Here is a 20830-nt window from a genome sequence, read left to right as displayed (position 1 = left end):
GTGAACCCCTTCACCCTCCCGTGCGGGCCGTGGGCGCTCTGCTCCGTCTGCACTCGCCCACCCCCACTGACCACGACGCTGCTGTGGCGCGGGGTGGGATGAAGCCATTGATGCGTTGTGTTCTCCCTGCGCACGGCCTGCCATCAACCCCTCTGCGCGCCTCCCTTCCGAGGCACTATATGTAAGCACTTCCGCGGTGCCCAGAGGCGCAGTCGGGGACATCGGTCTGTTCAGACGCTTCCTGGACGGCTGCGCGCAGCAGCCGGAGCGTGGAAAGTAAAGATGGGATCTGTGCTAATGCGCCAAGAGCCCGCGAGCGAGAAGCCAAGTACACCTGGAACCATCAGTGGAGCGCGCGGCGCACTGACCCTAGACGCGCATCTCAGGTTATAGGCACGGGACAGGCTCCTTCACACGCGCCGCAGGGCGCGCGCACGCACAGCACCCACCTTCCCGTACCTCACAGGACTGCACGAAGCAGCCATATCCTCAAACGTCACTGAGGGGGTACATACGGGACATCAGCGTCACCGCGCCCAGTAGCGCGTGGACAAGGCAGGCAAGCCCACACGCACAGCTGTGCGCAGAACATCTGCACCTGTCCGAACAGGTACCTCTTCCCGGGAAGGCTCGAGACCCTTACCTTGTGAACAGATGGTGCATTTATTCTTTCACAGCGCTTGGTTGCCTCAGGCCAATTAGCGCTACACAACCACCATAATGATGATAATACAAGGGAATACACACAAGACAGACACACACGTGTGCACAAATAGTTGTAAAAACAATACAAGAAAACATCGGCACTGCCAACAGGCCTGGGATTAATGAAATGTTATGTGGTAATGTGCAGCATTACAAGTAGCATGGGATGGACATGGATTTGTGTGGCAGCAAAGAACTGTATAGTAATAATAGAGCAGGTCAAATCGTCAGGAGACAGTTGCACTGACAAGCCAGGCTAAAAATGCAAGTAGGTTAAGGACTGCTCTCATCCCATCTGTGCTGCTGCCAGGAAAAAGCCCATAAATTATCTAGTCATCTAAGACACTTTAGTAGCTTTACAGTGTAGTGTGTTTGCCCCTGAAGGTTCAAGCTCAGGCAGCAAGAAAAATAAACAAAATGATCACAGCTGTGTGAAGGGCAAGCAGTTTTTTTTGTGGAAGCACACAAATTCTCCCCAATCAAAACATGTATTCCCGACTCCAACACGTAGGCAGAGCTAGAGCCTCTCTCCACTGATGCTCACATAATTGTCTGGCAATAGCTGCGCTGTCAAGCTAGACTATAACAAGGGTTAGAAACCTCATCTTACATTTCCTGGTAAGTCTGCAACAGAAATCTACACACACAGTTAGTGTTGTACATAACAGCCTTCTTCACATACATAACTGGGTATACACTTAGGACAGCCATTCATGCCCACGCATATTCATGCACTTAGCAGCGACTACTTCAGCCGTGATTGGGTACCGACACAGGACAGCCACCTCCAACATACCATCTGTGTGTACAAAGAGGACAGCACCTGCTCAGGCTTCTGGGGAATATAGTTTAGACATTGACACACACACACACACACCCACACTTCCTCTCTCTCTCTCTGAAGGTACACACTCAAGCAGCAGGACAGCAACCTCTCCATGGCCTTCATTTATGGTTTTGGAGGTGACTAGGAGATGTTTCTCTGCTGAGCCTAGATGACAGACCATGGTGTATTACGCATTTTTTACTTAGGTGTTGGAATGCTACACATTTGTAGGGGAGGCAGAGAATCCTGGATGTTACTCAGTCTGTAGGCTTTTGGGGGGCCTTGATACTGATTCACATGTTTAGGTCAGTCTCCCAGCAGTAGTTTGAAGCTGTAGAAGCCGTCTTATTGGTAAGATGGAAGTCTGTGATTCTGGGAGTTACCGTGATCAAGTCTTGGGTTTTTGGGTTTTCCAGGGCCCAATGTCTGTGTATTATACAGGTCAGCAATGCGCAGTAGAGTCTTTCTTAGGAGTTTGATCTGATGGACTGATATTTTGACAACTGCTCCCACTTAGGGAGATGGCTGAAGTCACCATACAGTATGAATCACAAAGTGTGTACTTTCATGTAAACAGCTATACACACAACAGAATCCTCCACACACATTGAATCAATCTGAATCATTGGTTGGCAATGTGGAAATGCATTCTATTATTCCTAGCTCATCTGAAAGAGGCCAACCATTTTCAAATCAAAAGCAACTGCCAAACCCAAACTGCTCGACTTCATCCCCCTGAATGAAGCACCAGGTGAATTTCAGTCAAAATGGACGTCATCATTGTGGTCTAGTTTGAACCCTTATGCCACAGCAAGCATGGGACAAATCTATAAAAACATGTGCACCACTAAGGATGACCAAAATAACTTATCAATGGAGAAGCTTGAGAAGTAGTGTTAATTAGAATCTGTTTGTTTAGCATATCTGTGTCACTGGGAGCAACCATAATCAAATTAGAGGTACCAGATATTGACAAAACCGGTGATTCGCAGAGTGCACTCACTGACGTTACCTGTGATCGCGTGGTGTGAGAATGCCTCCACGTAGATGAGATAGTTGTGTGGACAGTGTTTCTTCAGCCACTTGCACACGTCCTGCTGGGTCCACAGCACCACGGGCTTGGTGAGGCTGCTGAAGTACGGGCTGGTGTGGTAGATGCCGTAGTAATCGCTCCGCCGCCCCTGAAGTATGAAAATCACAACGGACTCTTAGAAGTGAGTCAATGGGTAATTAAATATGCATGCAGCTCCACTGCTGGGCATCACAGACCCTTCCAGAGTTGGAAAACAGAGAGGGTCGCGCAGTTAGGAAGGGTGGCAGACTGCTGCTAGCGAATCTTCAAAAGGAGCCTGAAGTGCCAAAGCTAAAGGCTGTAAAAGGAGGAATCAGGCGATAGAGTCACCGCGGATAGGGGCCTTGGCATCAACATGGACTTGGCAAAGGTTCAATGTGTACTCTCAATAGAGTCCGCCTGCTCTGGAAACTAATGAGTCTGTTCTCTTTAAGGATTCTGTGTTCTCACTGCAAACTACTGTGAACCCTGTGTAAGGAATCATTGTGCTCTTTACAAACACGTTATGGACTATCTATGCTTTTTGTGGGCCCTGTCCTCAAAGTACTCACAATTACGTAGTTGTAGACCTCGAGGACTAGCTATGTTCTCCCGATGGATTGTTGCTTTTCTCTATGGACTCTGTGTCCTGTGTAAAGATTCTGTCTTCTTTCAACTCTGGATGCTCAATATAGACGTGGTATTGGCTTTGTGTGTTCACTATGGACTCTCCAGTCCTTGTGGACTCAGTGTTCGCAGTACAGGCATAAAACATGCGTACTCACTATGTACTTACTATAGACAAAGTGTACTTGGGACAGATTTATTATGGACTCCCAGTAGAGTACTGATTCTGCAACGGATCTGGTGTACTACCTAAGGACTGTAAAGACCTGCTAAGGCCTCAAAGAGACTGATACGGAACAAACACAGTACATTCTCCATAAGTGCACCACTGAGTATAGCGTATGTCAGCGGGCATACACCAATGACATGTTAGCACTAGCACTGCTCAGGAAAAAACAAAAAAGGAGAGAGGGTGCTTCTAGCTAAAAGTGGACCCTAGGAGACACGTGAAAGGCTTTGTGATTAGTGATTCCATGGCACAAGTAATACATGAACCATGGCTTCAGGTATTAGTGGCTTGGTGACTCCCTTAAGCAGCATTTCTTTGTTAGTCTGTAACTTTTTTTTTTTCCTAAAAGATTCCAATCACAAAGCCTTGAAAATAGCACATTTGGCTTTTCTGAGTCAGAGCGAAACATGTGTCAGTTTAAGTTATCACCAGCAGGTTTTTATACTAATTTAGTAGTCCACTGAACGTTGCCATGATGAGCACACCAAACAGTGCTGTAACCCTCCTGTATACCAATAGGAAGCAGAAAAACTACGAAGTGAATATGAAGTGCTTGCTTTTGAAAGTTGCCTTTGTGTAGCAATTCACTTATGCTTCTTTCGGGTGAAGCCCGTTTATGGCCAAAAGGAACCAGTGATTAAACACTAGAGGTTAAGGTAAATACTAAATGAATGCCAACTTCTCCTTCTGAAAACGTCTGTTCCTCTTTTTGAGAATTACTCCATAGGCAATTCTCCCCAGGAGACCTTCAGACACTGTAGAGCATCACCAATGCCAAATGCTGCAGGCCACCTACTAAATATCTTCGGGACATAAAGGTAAGACCACAGCTACAAGATCATGGACACAAAAATGCTTTTTAAGATAAAGACTGTGAGGACGGCTCCCAGCACCACCATACCAGAAACAAAATCGAAAGGGTAAATGTCCTTTTGATGTCCTCTTATGATTAAACTTTTGGCTTAAAATAAAGAAATAAATCAGCTACACTATCTAGACTGACGTTTGCCAACCTGAAGCAGTGCAATTGTTGCTTCAGGCAGCGACATGTTGCTGATGCTCTGATACTTCCTGCCACAAGAAAGGGGTAATATTTGATGCTTGATGGGGCAATCTGGTGTCCCCTGCTTTCTAGGGTCCTAGGCAACTGCTTGGTCCTGCCTTGTCCTAGAAGCAGCTGTACTCTAAAGGAAGCATAAACAGTATTATCAAATATTTTGATTCCACCGTTGTGACTACTACTGGGTTTGTGCTATGGTTCCAAACTAGAGCATGACCATACCATTGTATTCCTACCCTAACCCTCGGAAGATAGTCCGTCTCCCTTGAAGTTTGTGATGTGTATATAGATTTGTTTCTCATGAACCACGGAAGGTTGATTAAAGGGCAATGTTGATGTTTAACAAGGTAACAACAAAAATACCACTGAATGCACATAATTAAACTACTACCATTCTGAGGCACTCATTTGGACCTTGGCGGTATATACCGCCTACCGCTGTGGCAAAGGCCGCCAAAAGACCGTCGCCGCGGCTACCAGCCATCCGTCGTATTATGACCACAGCCGAATTTCCACCAGAAGGATGGCGTGAGTGCATGCATGTTGAGTTGTATAAATGCGTGTCTGCGTGTATGTATGTAGGTGTGTGTGGATGTGGGTATGAATGGAGTATGCATGCGTGGATGAATATGGGAATAGGTGTGTGTATGCGTGTGTGAAGGGAGGGGCGCCTATGAAGGGGGGTTCTGGAGAGGAACGGGGTAGGGGGGAGCCTGTGGAGGGGTGGGGAAGACCCCCTATCAGTGGCAGGGAAGGGATTCCCTGTCACTGATAGTGCCTACCACCATGGTTTTCGTGGCGGTAAGGAAGCCACGAAATCTATGGTGGTAGGCGGGGTCATAATCCCCCAGGCGGGCAAGTGACGGCCGCCAGGCTGGAGACTGATGTTTTCATCCCGGCGGCCGTTACCGCTGTGGCGGTCGGTGTGGTACATTGGCAGTTTGGCTTCAGCAAACCGCCAATGTCATAATAAGGAGGAAAGTACCGCCAGGCTGTTGGATGTACTTTCCTCCATATTACCACCGACCGCCGGGGTCATAATGACCCCCTGAATGTCTCAATTAATTTAAGCATATGAATAAGACCTTCTAAAGCTTAAAAGCTTTTCATTAATTACAATCTCTCACTTATATCGCAAAAACATAAATTGTGGTTGTATGTTAGATTGTTTGGGATTAGGAAAAGTGAACAGATTAAGACATAAAGCACCACTGGATAGAAAGCGCAGGGATATGGTAGAGAAGAAACAAGTGTAGAAAATCAATTGTAACCGGAGGTCGAAATGGGCAGGGGATGGAGGAATTACATTCCCAAGCTTTATTAATTTGATCAAAACACTTTCCATACTATTTTTTTATTTAAAAAAAACAAACTGATCCTGCAAGGTTTAGTTTTCCCCGGATTGAAAGGTGAGAAGAAGCACTTATTCTACTGTGATGTAAGAGAAGGGAGAAAGCTCAAAAATGAAACTTTCCATCTCCAGGAGGCCTGCTCCTGAAAGAAATGTAAATATGTGCAATTGGTTAATCAGCAAATCTAAAGGCTACAGCAGAGCAGGCTTTAACAGAGAAGAGTTTGTAATTGTCCTTTTAAGAGAAATCTATAAAAATTGTTACAATATTTGTGCACATTTTGTAACAGCCTGTTTACACCGTGTGCAACCGTACGCTGTAACACATTTTTTAAACAAATTACATATTCATTGTGCATTCTGTCACAGTCTTACACCTCTTGGCACTATAAAACCTGTCACTATTTCCCCAAGGCACCAACCAGGCTTCAAGTGTATGGGTGCCCAGTTACACCCTCAGGCGTCAGAAGTAGTGACATTAACCAACCAAGCTTTTCCACCCCAAAAATTGATTTCCTCGAAGATAAATTTAAGTTGCATTTATTTTTCATTTAATGTGTGTGCATTATAGTTTACATGTAGTTACCTGCAGATGAGAGAGGCCAACAAAATAGTTAGTGTGTTGTTCTTTTTGGCCATGTCTGTGGCCCCGCCCCCACACTCACTGACCCCGTCCAACTGTCCTCGAGGTCACAGGTCTCACACTTTTTATGCAATTAGATCACTGCCTGTAACCCTGGAAAACAAGATCAGTTTCTTGGCTGGATCAACTTAATCAGACAAATGATTCAAAAGAAGACAGGTAATTAAAAAAATATCCAGATGAGTGTTGTGCTTTAATCAATTCACAAATCAATCGATGTCCACACTATATAGATATACTCTCTCCCTCTGTCCTTTCTCCTCGTTTCATTCTCTCGGTTTATCTCCCAGGCCACCTTCTCCTTATCTTGGCGCTAGCCGCATACATCTTCTCTCACTTCCTGAGATGCTTATCTGGTTTCTCTCTCGCTCTACTCTTCTGCTGTCTGCCTTGATCTTTGGTCCTCGCTCCCCTCTTTCTCTCCTCCAGCCTTGGGCGTGGATGTTGCTCGTCTTCAGCGGTCTCCCACCTGCCCCTCTCAGCGCCTGCTTCTGTCACGTCCGCGTGTTTCTGGCTCCTAATGAAGTGTGGAAGGCGAAGCGCGCCGGCGCGGGGGAGGCAGTGGGGTGAGGTGCCAGGCTGTAGATCCCGGGGGTAGGGTAGGGTGGTGTCGGCCCCGGAGAGGGTGGGGGGCGGAGGCCCGTCTGTCACAGGTGCTGCCCTCCTGCTTCTCTGGTAATTGGAATTTGTAATTCCGGAGGCAGTGAAGGTTGATCAGCAGCCGCTCCCAGCATGCACTGCGAGCGCAGGATGGGGACTCCAGGCATGCTTGGGGTGGGGGGCGGGGGCACTGTGATCACACACCCTGCTTTTCACTGCCTTTCTTTGTATTATCTTTAAAGGTCCTTCCACGCCGACAGGGTCTGGGACAGGGTGCACCTTGGTTGCAGGTAGACAGGGGTGCGAATGCTACTGTTCACCATCAAGAAAACCCCTCACTCTTCTCGCTAACTGCACAGCACCTTTGGGTAGGGTGACATTTAGCTCATGTCCTGGGTTTTAGAGAGAGTCGCCTGAAAACGGTGGGAAGTGATTTTTTTTGTTTTTCAAAGAAGAGATACTTCGCAGGTGTTACCAGAAAGCAATTTAACTAACAGTTACACTGGCTTTAAAAATTGCATTTAACTTATGTTCTTAGTGCCTTTTCTGTAACTCTATGCTGATGAGCGCTGTCGTTCCCAGGTTGAAATAAAATTGTGGTTCTTCTGTTGTGAAATGTCCCGTTTTTTGGCTTAAAAATTCTGGTCACCCCACGTTTGGGGCATTTTATAATAGATCCTGCATATTAAGAAACAGCCCTTTCTGAGCAGCACAACACAGTACTTGCTGAGCAGCACAGCTGGCCCAATAGGCTGCACCACAGCAGCACCCTGAGCCACACCCACGCATCCCTCCGAACAGCACTGTGGCATTTTAAGTGGCACCACTGCATAAATCGCAGCACCCTGGAATATTAAGCAGTGCCACAGCAGCATTCTTAGTAACATCCTGGCGCATTAAGCAGCAGTGCAGCATACTGAACAATTCTGTGACGTAACATACAGCACCCTGGCATGTCCAGCAGCACCCTGGCACAATGCGTAGCACTGTGGCATACTTCGCTGCACTGTGAAATATTAGGCAGCAGTGCAGCACACTGAGCAGCACCGTGGCACACTAAACAGCACCATAATATACTGCACAGCACCCTGGCCTATTAAGCAGCAGTGTGGCATATTAAGCAGCATCCTGTCACATTATGCAGCGCTGCAGCATCCTAGCATTGCGTGCAGGACCATGGTCTGTTAGGCGGCAGTGAGGCATTCAAGGCTGCACCCTGGAATATTAGGCAGCAGTGCAGCACACTGAGCAGCACCGTGGCATACTAAACAGCAACAGAGTGTGTTGTGCAGAGCTCTGGCCTATTAAGCAGAAGCGTGGCATACTGAGCAGCACATTACCACATTATGCAGCACTGCAGCATCCTGAGCAGCACCGCAGCATTATGAGCAGGAACATGGTCTATGAAGAGGCAGTGTGGCATTCAAGGCTGCACTCTGGGATATTAGGCAGCATTGCAGCACAATGAGCAGCACCGTGGCATAGTAAAGAGCACCACAGTGTACTGCGCAGCACTCTGGCCTATTAATCAGCAGTATGGCATACTGAGCAGCACCTTGTCACCTTATGCAGCACTGCAGCATCCTAGCATTGCGTGCAGGACCTGGGTCTGTTAGGCGGCAGTGAGGCATTCAGGGCTGCACCCTGGGATATTATGCATTATACTGAGAAGACCTCTGGCATATTACTTAGAACTGTGGCAATCTGAGCAGCACCCAATCTTACTGAGCTGCAGCGAGGCCTAATGAGAACACCCTGTCTGCAGCATACTGAGTGGCATCCTGGTAAAATAAACGTCATTATGTTATACTGAGAACTACCGTGGCGTATTATGCTGCAGTATGGCCTACTGAACAGCACCCTGGAGTACGCAGTCCCACTCTGGCATATTGAGCAGCGTCTTGGCATATTAAGCTGCACTACTGCATATTGGACAGCACTATTTAATACTGAGCATTAGGACGGCATACTGAGCAGCACGCTGGCATGTTATGCAACAGAATGTCCTCCTTGGCAGCACCCAGGCATGCTGAGCTGCACTGTGGCATATTAGCTGCATGCGGGCACATAGAGGGGTGGCCTACGGCCCTATTTCAGAAAACTTGCACTGGTGCGGAAAAAAAAGAGGGCCCTTAATGGTGTGTGCAACTGTCCATCACTACCCTACGCCATGACTTACACTTCTCTGCAAGTGCCACAGGGCACATGTTTGGGAGCTTCCATTGAGGAGGTGTCTTTATAGCATAATTAACAGCACCTTGGCACATTTGGCAGAACCGTGGAAGGACCAGGAACTACAGCTCTGGAATGCGTTTTTAGGTTGAACATAGCAGCGCGCCAGCGCTGATTTTTCTGACGTGTTGGTATGTATCTGGGCCTTTACCACACCGACCGCACGCCCATCTCTATCACTCGTTCATGGGCTTGCCTTTCAAAAATCCTTTGTTTTCGTTGGTAACTGCTTTACGTTGGTCCCTCCTTAGGGCAGTTTTGTTACTGCCTTGGCCATCAATCCTGTTACATGGATAATTGTATTTTTGCCGATAACTTTGACTGCATGCAAACTTCTTTTTCTTTTTGTCTCTCTCCTTCGCGCTCGTGGCGGCACTTTGAATCAGCTCGCTTATGTCAACTGTTCTACTTTTTATTTTCAGTTTATGTGACAAGAAAAGTCCAGTTAGGAATTTACAATTCTAATAGCTCTAACTCGAGCAAACGCGAGACCCATTGCATTGCAAATGCTTGTTATATCAGTGAGTGCAGAGCACGGCACTCCCCTGACAGGATTTGTTAATTGGACAAAACTAATATTGCACAGTTCACACTTTACAATATATTTACAAAAAAGACAAAGGGCTTTTACAGGCACTTCGGAACAGTAACTTCTTATAAAATACTCAATTACTTTAGGGTCTGGCACAGCACCCAAGATCATCATTTCCCGGCAGCAGAAGTCATGTAGGTCCCTGTAATAAACATTTCGTCGCTCTCTGATGACTGTATCCAAGGCAGAATGCATTTCACAGCCAGATGAGTAACAAAAGCAGGGCTCTGTCCCGAGCATGCCAGCCTCTATTTCTTGTGATTCATATAGCCAGTCTGGCCCTGATAGGGACGTTTACAAATTGAGCATCACCCTTGGCACACACAGCATGTAGGCCTACCCAAGTTGCACTCTGGCATACTGAGTAGCACCCATCTCCTCCCTGGGTACACACCTGGCTTACACCTGGCATATATACTGAAAGACACTGCTTTCACAGACAGCACCTGGTCCAGTTTGTAAGAGCATGACACTTGTGACTTGTCCTTAGACACTTGAACCTAAAATATGAGGTGGAAGCCCCTTCTCCCCTTTGCAAGTTCCACCAACCCTGACCTCTCCCTGCACTTTTACATTTCTCATCTGGAGTCTGTCTGTTGCCACAACAGCCACATTCAGCTTTACGCCCGACTCTGGCCAGGGAACAATGCAATACCAATGATCTCTGCTTTCCCTAGCACAGTGCCTTTTGGGAAGCCAGATTTCACTCATCATCATCACAAACTCTGCTGTTACAATGATTGTTCTTACCTTGTAGGAGAAACAGACTTAGTTGCCTGCGAGGGTAGCTATCTGAGCAGACAGGATATCTATTTTAGATTATAGTCAAAGGAATGTTTGTATCCACAGTGGAATTCACAGTAGCTCAAAAAGCCTCTAAACACTCCACCCTTGGGAATAGTGCCCAATGAGATGTGTTTGGTGGACAAAGAGCCCAGAAGTCCACCTTCCATGAGGATAGGCTGCCTCTGCTTGAAGGCACCCTGGGAATGAAGGGTCAAAATATGACCCTTGAGCTTGGGATTTTGAGCACCTTGAAGGATTACCTAGGGAGTACCTGTGTTTCAGATCCCCTCCTGTAGGTCTGTAGGCCTACATTGTGCTGAGGCTTGCAAGTCTGAAGCGTCCAACCAGAGGATGAAAGCTCCCTGGCATGGCAGCAGGATAGTTGACACTACACATCCTACAGCTAGATTCCTAATTTGGCAATTCCTACTGTCCACCGTGCCCTACTATTCACTCTGCAACAAAGTGATGGAAGGAATGACTGAATTTCATCCACAGATGATAATTGGGAACAATATGCAAATCAGTCTTGGTCCTTCTCCAATAGGAACATTTGAGCCAAATGCAAGGCAGGTCACCTCCAGAAAGGAACACAAGCAACTTGTTGGAAATGACCCTTTTTGCAGGGTTATCCCCAAAATCTTTGCCCTCTTCCTCCTATTTTTTTAGGTCTGTTTTTGCTGGTTATTGTCTCTGTGCACTTTACCACTGCTAATCAGTGCTTAAGTGCAAGTGCTCCCTAGGTAAATTGTACTGTAGATTGGTTTATCCATGATTGGCATATTTGATTTACTGGTAAGTCCCTAGTAAAGTGCACCAGAGGTGCCCAGGGCCTGTAAATCAAATGCTACTGGTGGGCCTGCAGCACTGATTGTGCCACCCACATAAGTAGCCCTGTAAACATGGCTCAGACCTGCCACTGCAGTGCCTGTGTGTGCAGTTTTAAACTGCCAATTTGACCTGGCAAGTGTACCCATTTACCAGGCCCAAACCTTCTCTTTTAGTACATGTTAGGCACCCCCACCATAGGTTCTAGGTAGCCCCATGGGCAGGGTGCAGTGTATTTAAAAGGTAGGACATGTACTGGTGTGTTTTACATGTCCTAACAGTGAAATACTGCCACATTCGTGTTTCACTGTTGCAAGGCCTAACTACCTCATGGGTTAACATGGGGGCTGCCTTTAAGTAACTTTAAAGTGCAAATTCCCTTTTAAGGCAGATGGAAATATGGAGTTTGGGGTCTCTGAACTCACAATTTAAAAATAAATCTTTTAGTGAAGTTGGTTTTTAGATTGTGAGTTTGAAAATGCTTCTTTTAGAAAGTAGGCATTTTCTTGCTTAAACCATTCTGTGACTCTGCCTGTTTGTGGATTCCCCGTGTGGATCAGTTTGACAGTTGGGCTGTTCACACCTCTCCTCTAGACAGTGACACAAAGGGAGCTGGGGTGCAGCCTGCATATCTTGATGAGCCATCTGAGCTAGAGTGGAGGGAGGAATGGTCGCTTGCACCTGAAAACACTGTGCCTCCCCTCACATAATGCAGTCTCCAACCCCCTGGTGAGTGTCTGGGGCCTGGATAAGGAAGGATCTTGCAAACACTTGAGACTTTGATTTGAAGTTTGCCAACTTCAAAGGCAGAACGGGTATAAGAAGAAGACCCAAAAAAAACAGACTTTTAGAGTCTTTCTGGAATCAAGAGGAACCTCTGCCCAGGAGAAGAGCTGAAGGAGGAGTACTGTCCCTTTGAGGTGCCACTTTGCAGGACTGCCCTGCAGTTGCTGCTTCTGCCTGAAAAGAGTGCAAAGGGTGAACTTTGCTGTGCGTATTGCTTGAGAGAGTTCTCCAAGGGCTTGGAGTAGAGCTTGCCTCCTGTTGGAAGTCTCAGGGACACCAAAGACTTCAGTTTCCTCAACCTGCGGCACTGGGAACTGTGTGTTTTGTGCTGTTCAAGAGGGGAAACCACTGCGCCGCTGCCAACGCAGCCGCTGGCCTGCACCATGACCTTCCAACGACACACGGAGCCGCACTGCCCCACCTTGCACCGTGACCCTGGTCTCACCGGCACCATCATCGGACAACTTCACCGAGCCGCTGCTCGCACCGTGACCTGTGGGGTCCGCACTCCGGCATTGCGTGCTCACACCGCAATCTGGGCATCCCCGATGACGCCGCTCCTGCTGACACCAGCACTGTTGCCTGCACCGTGGCCTACAGACACCCCTTGTTAGGTGCACAAAGCACCGTCTCGTCCCGCACTGCAGCCCCAGTCCATTGATGCCAGCATCATCGACCCTAGTGTAGTCACCAGGCATCCCTGCCCACACTGTGGCCTGTGGACACCGCTAGCTTGGACCTACCGACGACAGCGCTTCAGCAATGACGACGACGCTGCCTGCACTGTGACCTGATGACACCGCACGTTGCACCGGTCCACTTCACACCGCAGCCTTGGTCTCACCAACGCAGCTGAACGCCGTCACCGTGACCTGTGGGCACCGCACAGTGCATCGTCACGCTTCGCACCGCAGCCCCGACGCCATTCATGCCAGCGCTCCTGACTTCTTCAGCCCAGAGTTTGATCTGCAAGGCGTGTGACTGCAAGGGTTCAACGACTCCTGCACTGACTCCGGAACCGACACTGTGACGCGAGTGACACCGCTCTTTGGAGCTCACCAAGAGGATCACGATGCGCTGCAAAGCGAAAGGTACTGTTTGCGAGTCTTCCCGACATGCGAGAACCCACGTCTGACCATACCTGTCGTACCGAAGGGTCTACTCCAACAAACAAAAAAATGGGTTGAATGCTTGAATTAATCTCAACCACAGGTAATTACTTGGGGATACCCTCCAGTGCATCATTTTTGCTCGCTGTGCCACTTTAGGCAAAGACAAGCTATATGCAAATCAGTCTGCTACAGTCAGAATACTTTTAGCCTGAGCTGTTAGGCCATGCTAAGTCCAATTAAAAAGACATGCTATCCCAGTCTGGTTTTGGCCTTTTTTGGCCTTGTTTGTGTGGTGGAGGTTGAGTCCAGTGGCACTGTGAGCACAGAACGTGTTTCACTTAGAAAACCAAAAAACTATGGGTCAAATGCTTGAATTCAAGCATTTCATCTATGACTTTTTTGTTTTACTAACTGCAATCAAGGACTGCATTCAGTTGGAAGTCTTTCAGATACTAAAAAATGTGTGATTTCATTCTTCAGCAAAAGGATGGTGAGGTTAAGGTGGGCGCTGATACTAGTTGCCCATGAGCATGCAGTGGACAGAAGCATGTGCACACGCACCATAGTGACTAACGTCACCCACTCTTATCGTGTGATAGTAGATGCTAATTCAGATGTAGTTCCATCATAACCAGCTAAGTGCTTGATGTTTTAAGTGCACTGATAACTTAATACATATGGAGCAACTAGTCCCACTCTTCCATGGCTCTGCCTTTGCTTACATTCAGTACAGCCTTTGGGGCTGGGAGGCTGGCAGTGTGGGAAAATGGGTGGCACTGGTAAGCATGCAAGCAGAACTCTTAATTCATTTTCTTAAGTGGCACAAAGTGGCACGGAATATAAGCATTAAAGAAGTCAGAAGGTAGCGCAGTGTCCTTTCTGGTTGTCTTCTGTATTGCTGATGTTGTCTCTGGTCCCTGTCATTCTTTTTCACCTTTATGCTTCTCATCATTACTGCCAGTTTGTCATTTATTATTTAAAAGATTTGTTTTACATTGGATTGGCTAGAGCAATAGTTTCTGAGCCTCCAAACGCACAATGTAGCGGATGATGCTTTCTTTTAAAATATTTACTTGCTGTACAGTTCATTCCAGGCTTCCGCTGTACAAGTCTGTGGACCGCTACGCCATAGCAGCAAATATTGCTAAAACACTTACAGTAAGTGTGGAGGGATTGCAGTGAGCTTTTGAGTGTCTCGTGTGTGTCTTATAATGCAAGTCTCCTGTGTCTCTCATTTATCATCACTTTGCTATATTTTATTTAAAGGGGCAATTTTACAGTCCATATTAAGTTAAGCATTTTCTGAATTTCCGCGGGTGTAGTGTTGCATGCTTTGCTTTAAAATGACGGGATCTGTTGTTTGGCATTTTCAAAGGGATATATTACTGTATCTTCAATTGAAAGCTCACTCGTCTTCTTCCTGGCCTCGGTGGAGGCCCATCCACCCTAGCATTGGCAGACTGTAAAGATGAAGGAGATCTCCAAAATATGTAAAAATCTAAAGATGAAGGTGAGCTTCAAAATATGTAAAAATCTGAAGATGAAGGAGATCTCCAAAATATATAAGTTTGAACACACGTTTCTTAATAAAACAGAGGAGCCCACTTCCAGCACGTCCTCGCAGGAAGGCTTCCAACTGCAACTCTGAGTTCGCAGTTACAATCTTCCATGAGCCCGGCCAGATGATGGAACAGGTAGTAAAAGTCAGCATAATCCAACAAGGTAAGCATGATGCTGAACTAAAGGTCAACAATATCAAACAAGATCATTACACAGACTTATTAGCCATGACCAGAGTTGTTGTGGTGAGGAAACTCTTAGTTGGACTAACCTGTGGGACTTCGGTCCCCGGCTGCTGCAGGAGCTTGACGGTCCTGCCACCTGCTGTCCTTTGTCCTCTGCCATCGTGCCAGGTGAGACAGCTCCCCGCGTCTCTTCGAAGGCGACAGTTTAGGTTCTCGGCTGACACAGTGTGCTCCAGGAGGTTCCTACAGAAACTAATGTGAGCAACTGTGGAAGAAAAGGAAACAGCACTTCCATTATATTTGGCAACGAATCATAGCCCTTTTCATACGGGTAGTAAATATCAGGGGCGGGGCTTAATCAATGAGATTCAGGGGGTGCGAGATTCAGATTTCCCAACAAACACTGTAGCCTACCCAACTAAAAAAAATGGTATGGTGAGCACGGAGATTGTCGGATAAAGCCTAATTATATGCGAAGAGGGTTTTCTAAAAGACTGGGGCCTGAAAGGAGGTCATATATATTATTCTGAAAGGAAAACAACATTCTTAACGCTTCAGGCTTAGGCAAGCACTGAGAATTTGCAGGGTAAAATGAGCATGAGAAAAGCTGTCAATAAACAGATTAATGTGTTGAATACATGACACACATACTGTGTCACCTGCAAATTAAGCCTCCATTCTCCAGGAGATAGCTCAGGAAGTTAAATGCCTGCTGCAGTGGTATTTGTATAATTTGGCGGTCACAGGTTTCTATGGCAGTAAGATAGGTAGATTGAGAAATGCATCGCGCGCCCAGATAGTACACAACACCTAGAAACCCACCTTTCCTTCTAGAGTGTCAACTTTCCCACTCCGCTTCACCTCCCAGCCAAACAAAATGACTAATATACACCAGTGTTATCACCTTTCACACAATGTTCTCACCATGCAAATTATAATGTTACCACAATTGATTTCAATGGGTTCACCCTCCAAAGGCACTTCATTTCGAACTCCTTAAAGACTCAAATGATTGAGAGGAATGGAGAAGGTAGAACTTCAAAGTCAGAAAGATGGATCAGAAGAGAACTACGGCACTCACACCACCTTAGCAGCCTCGCAAGCATTCATATATCCTCGTTACATCTGCTTTGCAACCTGAGAAGGCTTTATGGCAGCACCGCAGCTCAACCACCCCATCACAAAATGTGTATGTGGCATATGTGAGGCAGACATGAAGCGTGGTCACAATATCATATTCAGCATGCACTGGAAAACCAGAAAAGTTTACTTTGCTTAATAACCTATGAAAGCCAGTTTGTTTGGCCAAACGTTATGGATGCCAGGCCATTATTTCCCATGGTTTCAGAAATGAATCATCTCGAATTAGATGCGAGAAATACACTTCGCAGTAGTGAAGAGGTATAAAAAGCCTCTCCACGTTTTGTTTTACTGAGCTCCTTGGCTTATTGTCACCCCCAAAGTCAAACTCCTTTGGCCTCCCTCCACACACATAAATTAAAGGTCGTGCGGTTTACCACGTGGCTTCTTCTTTGCTGCCTACAGGCCCTCCAGATGTCTTAACTCCTTCATACCTCACTCTGGGCTTCCACAAAAGTAAATACACAGAGTTGTGCCGTAAACCCAGACTTGAGCAGTAGGCGTCCTTCACTAGTAACCTCAGGAGTGTCTCTAGCATCCTGTGCATGCGCCGCTCATAGGATATATACGGCGCTACTGCTTGTCCCACGTAAAACCCAATGGCAGACCCAAGATGCAGTGAAGGGAGCGTTAGTACATCACTGTTATGAGTGTACCACTAGGGCTGCAAGAGTGAAGTACAGTATTATTCAGTATGTGTGCCCCTACTGAATGTTCTCATCTGGAGAGTAATGATAGTTTTTTTGCAGCTTCTGCGTATGTCACCCAGCTGGCTTGTGAATTGGTTCCTTTGGTAGAAACATGAAGAAGGACTTTCTGGCCCCTCAGATCATAATGAATGAAGGAACATGGATCTTACACATAAGTATGCCATGCCCCTATGGTAAAGATAAACACATGGACCAGGTAGGACAGGGTCAGAGTAGTGATAGAGCAATCAGGTAGTGCCAGAAGGGCTGATCTTACAGGTCAGTGTGCAGGCCATTTTTGGCTGGTTGTGGGCCTGTTTTGTGGTCTGGTGGGACAGTTTTTACTGTTATTTCCTTGATTTTACCACAAACATTGCCCGCTGGAAGCCCACATGGATGCAGTCTCCTATACTTTGCAAAATACCTACACAGCTTTTATTCACAAGATTAAAACTGGCCCAATTTGCAAATTATTTAGCAGTCTGATTTACTAATGTGGGCCACTTTTGTTATACTGCCAAGGCTTATTTTCATCCAGGTCTGACACTGAGATGGGGTATCTGCTCCTGTATGAGTGGAGCCCCACATAGAAGCATGTTATCAGACGCTGTATGGTTCTTACTCTAAAAACCATGCCAACAACAAAACATCATTTCATGCCTTGAAAGTATCTGGAGTCGCCAATAGTTAAGCGCTGCCCAGGTACTTATGTGACATAGTTCATGCTTGTCACAACACCCAGTCACCCGTGAAATTAGTCAGCTGTATATAACAACATTATTGCTGCACCAAAGCCACCCTGTGTCGCTGACTAACCTGTAATCGTATGAAACATTCCTTGGCGACCTCTGTGTCGCAGCACCTCGGGGGACAAAGAGAAGACTACAAGGTACCATCCCAGTTACAAAGCCCCTGGCGCATTCTTCCTCCTCGTGCGGCAGTCTCAGATCTTTCGGTCATAACCAACGTCCTGCGGCCCCCAACCTTCCACAGTTGGAAGACTGAAGATTCCCATCAGCAAATGGCGCAGGCTCTTTGACAGTCTGGATAATAAACCACCTCATCTGTGGGCACAGAGAGCCCACCCCTCCCTTTTCTGCAGAATTTCCAGACCAGTGGCGCAACATTAGCCCCTGTAGCCCCCGTGGTGCCGCCTGCCCAACACCCTCCCTCCCCCAACCCCCCCAGCTCCAAGGGGGACCATACCAGCACACATTCACGCACCGCGCTTTGGCCGCCACTGTGCACAAGCCCCTGGCCTGAGGACTCCTGACTGGGTCTGGGGCATTTGGCGGTGGGGTGGGGGAGGACCTCGATGTCATTTTAAGGGGGAGCAGGGGCGTGACAGAGACACACCTCCGCTTACCCAAACTGGTGATCAACCCCTAGCCAGCCCCCACTCTCAGTCCATTCTGAAGTGAGGATAAAAAGGAGGGTGGGGGGTCTTTCAGCATATCTTGGGGTGGGAGGAATCAAGTTTCGTTACACCACTGCTCCAGATGCCAAGATTATGGAATAAAGGCGTGGTCGGCACAATTTAAAACCCTCGGCCACCATATCCCCTCGGAGGGAAGCGCGAACATAGCCCACCGCATAAAGTGCAGGGTGTGTCTTCCATTGATGCAGAGGCTCTGGCTGGGACCCAGAGGCCTGAGGGACCCGTGAACCCAGATTATTGTTGTATTTTATTATTCAAAGAGCAGCGGGGGAACATTTCCTTCCTTGCACTATATGGCTCATGACTCCCTGGCTGCGTTACTATAAACGAGCAACGTGGAAGCTGAGGCTAGAAGGGGAAACGGGAAAGGAGGCAAAGAAAAAGGAGAACAGAGGGACTGTGAGGCACTGGGGAAGAGGTGGAGGCTTCCAGAACATCCCTGTATCCAAAAGGGGCATCTCGGGCCCTGGTTCCTGAGGCGAGTTGCATTTCCCAGCATGCCTCGCTCCCCGGCCTGCGCCTCTGAAGCCCTTTCATCCCTCAGCGCTTTGTGAACCGAGACTCGGCGAGCAGCACCCCGCCGCTGCAAGACAAACACCTGAGAGCAGCAATTACCGGGACCCCAGGGCCCCGCTCTGCCCTCCACAGCACCCCCGGGCGCTGAGTGCAGTAATCCCCGCACTGCGCCCCCGCGCCCTGGGCCTGCATTGAGATGCAGGGAGAGCAGGCCGCGCGCCGCCGGCCGCACAATGGCTGCCGAGGAGCACACCTGCGCGTCAGTCCGCGTTTCTAGAAGTACACGGCCCTGGCAGCGGCTGAACAAAACAAACGCGTTCCTGCTGGCAATCCCAGCTGACCCGTTACAAATTCTTTTGAATCCAACTACTGGCGTAAATAATGCTACCATCTGTCATCGGGGACTGTCCCTGTTTTTCACATAACTTTATTGACACAGACTGCAAAATAAAAAAAATCTCTTGGAATATTGGGACAGATGTAGCAAAGGTTTTTACCCATTCTGTGTCTATGGGAAAAAGTGTTCGTACAAATGGCCCATTGTTTCTTAAATTCAGGACTTTTTGGTTTGTTTCCTTAGCCGTCTAATATTAATTGGCATATTAGAAGACCATAGAAAAAAATGATGTTAGGCGCTATTTCCAAACGTGAAACCCTCAGTGCTGGTTGGCCCTGGCGAAGCCCTTCTGAATGAATGCTGCTTCTTTCCTCCGGTCAGTCCGGCCCCTCAGGTGGTGTTGGCCGACAGAAAAGGTTGCGATGCTTGAGAGATTTTCTTTTTTTGCCTAGCCACTGCACACACCATTTTAGGCATGATTACTAATCTTGCGTGCAGTTTTATCATTTTTGTTTTCTTACATGGTTGGGGGTACGTGAAATGCTGAAGCATCGTCAAGCAAAACGAATGATTCTTGGAAAGTGTCCTGTTGGTAACGTTTGACATACACGTTTTTGGATCTCTCCTGTACTGATCTGGAGAACAATGCAACGAGTCCCTGGTGCATTAAATACAGTTTCTCTTGGTTTTAGTTGTGATTTTGTATAGTCAGTAGAACTCTCTCCCCTTCGTTTTTCTAATGGGACATATTGATGTAAATAATCTCATATCTGACGACCAGATCTAACAGAATCCATCTGAAACATGTCATTTGGAATTTAAAGCAACAAATCAAAATCAATGGTTGAAAATGCTGCGCTATAGATCCGCCATGGCACAGGCCATATGCAACACTTCTCACTTGCTTAGACATCTCCAGATGTATTTTCAGATCGAGTTTGAAATTCTGCACTACAATCAATACCTACAAAAAAATCTCCCTTCCGAAAAAAAATGTGCTTTACCATCATTCCACCACCCAGCATCTGACTGTAATTATTAAATACTACAAACTGAAACTCAGGCACAAGTGCATTGTGATTGCTGTAATTCAGCAGTAGGACAACATGTTGGCACATACGAGACAACATCTCAACCCCTGTTAGGTTATTTTACTGGAACAGATGTGCATCTTTTGTGGCCTCTTAGCACTTGTGGGATGTACAGGTCTGCCTTGCTTCACGCATTTGGGCTGCCTAGAATGTGCATATATGCATGATTGGGCTACGTGGGGATGCACTGCCGCATCATTTTGAGAGGCCCGTAGACAAAGAAGGCATTGCATGCTAGCTAACATTCAAGACTTGTTCTTGCTACTACGTTTGCAGGAAGACATGCTGTCGGTGGTAGGGTAAGCCACACGAAAGAGAAGAAGCAAGCCCGGGGCAGAAGAGTACACGTATGCTGTAGAAAGCAGCATTTTCAGCTGGATCTGCCTTTGATGCTGTAGTGGAAGTGGACAAAACCGATAGCGCATTGGTTAGGATGGGGCATGCAT

The 20830-nt window shown here is 47.2% G+C and overlaps 1 protein-coding gene across 4 annotated transcripts in view; it reads right to left on the bottom strand.

Annotated features, from left to right (window-relative positions):
• Window positions 1-20830, bottom strand: part of SAMD10 (sterile alpha motif domain containing 10) — an 80170-nt gene that overhangs the window by 29167 nt on the left and 30173 nt on the right. For 3 of the 4 annotated variants that reach the window (XM_069243245.1, XM_069243243.1, XM_069243242.1), the window contains exons 2-3: window positions 15260-15438; window positions 2544-2712 (exon numbers count right to left, since the gene is read on the bottom strand). In XM_069243245.1, coding sequence (XP_069099346.1) covers window positions 2544-2712; window positions 15260-15438 — 348 coding nt within the window. Of the gene's footprint in view, window positions 1-2543; window positions 2713-15259; window positions 15439-17818; window positions 18124-20830 lie in introns of those variants that run through there. The other variant, XM_069243244.1, reaches the window with a different exon arrangement.

This window comes from Pleurodeles waltl, chromosome 7 (assembly GCF_031143425.1).
Source record: "Pleurodeles waltl isolate 20211129_DDA chromosome 7, aPleWal1.hap1.20221129, whole genome shotgun sequence".
Lineage (NCBI taxonomy): Eukaryota > Metazoa > Chordata > Amphibia > Caudata > Salamandridae > Pleurodeles > Pleurodeles waltl.
Note: the sequence above shows the minus strand (reverse complement) of the source record. Positions and strands in the feature narration are given on the sequence as shown.